This window comes from Octopus bimaculoides, unplaced genomic scaffold (assembly GCF_001194135.2).
Source record: "Octopus bimaculoides isolate UCB-OBI-ISO-001 unplaced genomic scaffold, ASM119413v2 Scaffold_246001, whole genome shotgun sequence".
Lineage (NCBI taxonomy): Eukaryota > Metazoa > Mollusca > Cephalopoda > Octopoda > Octopodidae > Octopus > Octopus bimaculoides.
The window spans coordinates 4114-6842 of NW_026321172.1; the positions used below are offsets into that span (position 1 = coordinate 4114).

Below are 2729 nucleotides of genomic sequence, written 5' to 3' on the forward strand. Positions count from 1 at the left end.
AACATATAGATGTGTCACGGTTGGAACGCCTTTGATCATTAATCGACTCAATCAAGGCTGATTGGCTGCTCAGCAATAAGTACAGAAATAACTACTACTACTACTTACTGTAAGACGCACGCACGCGCGCACACACACAAACACACACACACAAAGAAAATAAAACATCACTAACCGTTTCTCCAAACAACTTGCGATGTTGTATTAGAATAACGAATTGCAGGGTAGTGCTTCGTGACATCATGCGGACATTGAAAGGGGCCCTCATTGAGTATCAACCAGCCACTGTCCCTGTCACAACCATTGTCGTTCGCTATATAGAAGCGACGCGTAGCTCTGCGGAGTTGAAAAAAAAATCTCGTTTAGGTTTCAGAATAAGAAAATATAAACATTTATTAAATAGCATTATGTCCGATGTGCACAATCGAATAAATCAGTATTTGATTAAAATAGATATCTGTGTATCATACTTAATATATATACACAATGTCGATAGCTAGTTACTATTTCACTACTATGGATTTGTGGTGTTACGAACACAATGAATAACAGAGAGACAGGAAAACTCGTCCCAGCAGCGGCTAGTGAGAGTAAGAGAGGTAATCTCAGAACAAATATTGCAGTAACTGGCCTATCGTTGCATTACGCTTGATAAATAGATGGTTATACTAGCTTGTGTTAAAATCCATAGCATAATCCCCAAAAGGCGTCATAAAATTTCCTTGATTAACGCAAGGGTAACCTGACAACGCTATCTATCTTAAAACACAAGTGCGTGTATACTACACACACGCGCACACACACATACATACTCATACGCACGCACACACATACATATCTCTCTTGTTGGCACTCCGTCGCTTACGACGTCGAGGGTTCCAGTTGATCCAATCAACGGAACAGCCTGCTCGTGAAATTAACGTGCAAGTGGCTGAGCACTCCACAGACACGTGTACCCTTAACGTAGTTCTCGGGTATATTCAGCGTGACACAGTGTGACACAGTGTGACAAGGCTGACCCTTTGAATTACAGGCACAACAGAAACAGGAAGTAAGAGTGAGAGAAAGTTGTGGTGGAAGAGTACAGCAGGGATCGCCACCATCCCCTGCCGGAGCCTCGTGGAGCTTTAGGTGTTTTCGCTCAATAAACACACACAGCACCCGGTCTGGAAATCGAAACTGCGATCCTCCGACCGCGAGTCCGCTGCCCTAACCACTGGGCCATTGCGCCTCCATAACAACCGCATACCAAATCAAATTTAGTCTCTGCTGATATAGGAAAATTATAATTAACAAATCGGCAAGGTTGACAAATCTGCCGATAGGTTGGATATATTATATTTCATGATTAGTGAGGGAAGCAGTTTTGGTTCAAATTTATATTCCGTATATCATAATCAATGAAGATATAATGGTGAAAGCCTAGAAATGCTTTGGGCGTTTCAAGAATATATCGTGAATAAATATAGAGTGTTACGAAACAGATATATATATTAGTAGCATACGAAAAGTGCTTTTGGTACAATACGTCTATTCAAAGTGAAACAGAAAAATGCATTTATAACATACCTTCCGTTAATAAGGAAATATTGTGGGGCAACTGAAGATAAGTCATCCCATGGAGAACTTTTCAAGTTTGCATGAGAGAACCAACTGCTAAGGTTTGTTTTTCGTCCATTAAAAACCATAGTCACCACAGCTGTTTGGTTTTTATAAATCACCAGCTTCACCTGAAAAGTAAGAGTAAATATATAACAGAGACACACACATACAACCCCCAAAACAAACACACACACACACACAAATAAATTTTATTGGTGGCTGTTAGCCTCATGTCCACTCCACACTTTCTCCCTCTACCACTCTTTCTCCTTACCCCTCGCTGGTCACATATCTCCAGCCACTATTTCCTTTCGTATCTTGGCTATCGCCAAGCACGCACACGAACATTCTTCGTCCCGCTTCCTTCCAGTTCGCTGCTTCGCAGCGTTCAGTATACACATATTTTGTCACGTCTGGCCGTAGAGCCTTTTTTTTTTGTTTTTTTTCACTGTTTCGTTTTCCTGTCGTGTTTTCTGTTCGCCACTATATTCATCCATGGTACAAATTTAATTTGAGGTCCGTGGGAAGAGCCATTCTAACGAAGCGTCCTGCCCTGGCTCTTCGAAACGCTTAGTTTCAGAATGGTGGCAGCTGATGAAGGAAATGTTCTCTATGTGGCCTGTGTGTTTTCTGTACTTTGTTTACCATTTTGTCCGCGTATTTTTGCAACGTCCTGTACCCAGATATGCATCTATATATACATGTAGATGTAGGTATGTACATACATGTACGTATATATGCATATACTAATTTATTATTTGTATTATATATATATATATATATGACGCAACGTCATATGGGTATAGAATGGTAATAGACACAAACAGATAACACTGGATGTTTGAATTTTATCACTCTTGGTATATGTCCTCAGATTGCACTCTCCTCAGACAGACACTAACCATTACAGTATGTTGTTTCCAAATTTGTGGCAGAGTGAATTGCATCATAGTGCTGTGTTTCTCACAGACGGTGCCCAACTGACCCTCCAATAATGTATAGTCGACAAAATCAAAAACAATGTACGTGCGTGAAATAAAATATAATATGGCGACAATTTACCCATCGCAGCTGTATATATATATATATATATATATATATATATATATATATATATATATATATAT

General features: G+C 39.7%; 1 protein-coding gene across 1 annotated transcript in view; it reads right to left on the reverse strand.

The window, feature by feature from the left end:
* LOC128251369 (uncharacterized) overlaps positions 1-2729 on the reverse strand; it is a gene marked incomplete at its 3' end in the record, with an annotated part of 8458 nt that overhangs the window by 2286 nt on the left and 3443 nt on the right. Inside the window, exons 3-4 of the mRNA XM_052978235.1 lie at positions 1570-1730; positions 176-336 (exon numbers count right to left, since the gene is read on the reverse strand). Coding sequence (XP_052834195.1) covers positions 176-336; positions 1570-1730 — 322 coding nt within the window. The remainder of the gene's footprint in view (positions 1-175; positions 337-1569; positions 1731-2729) is intronic.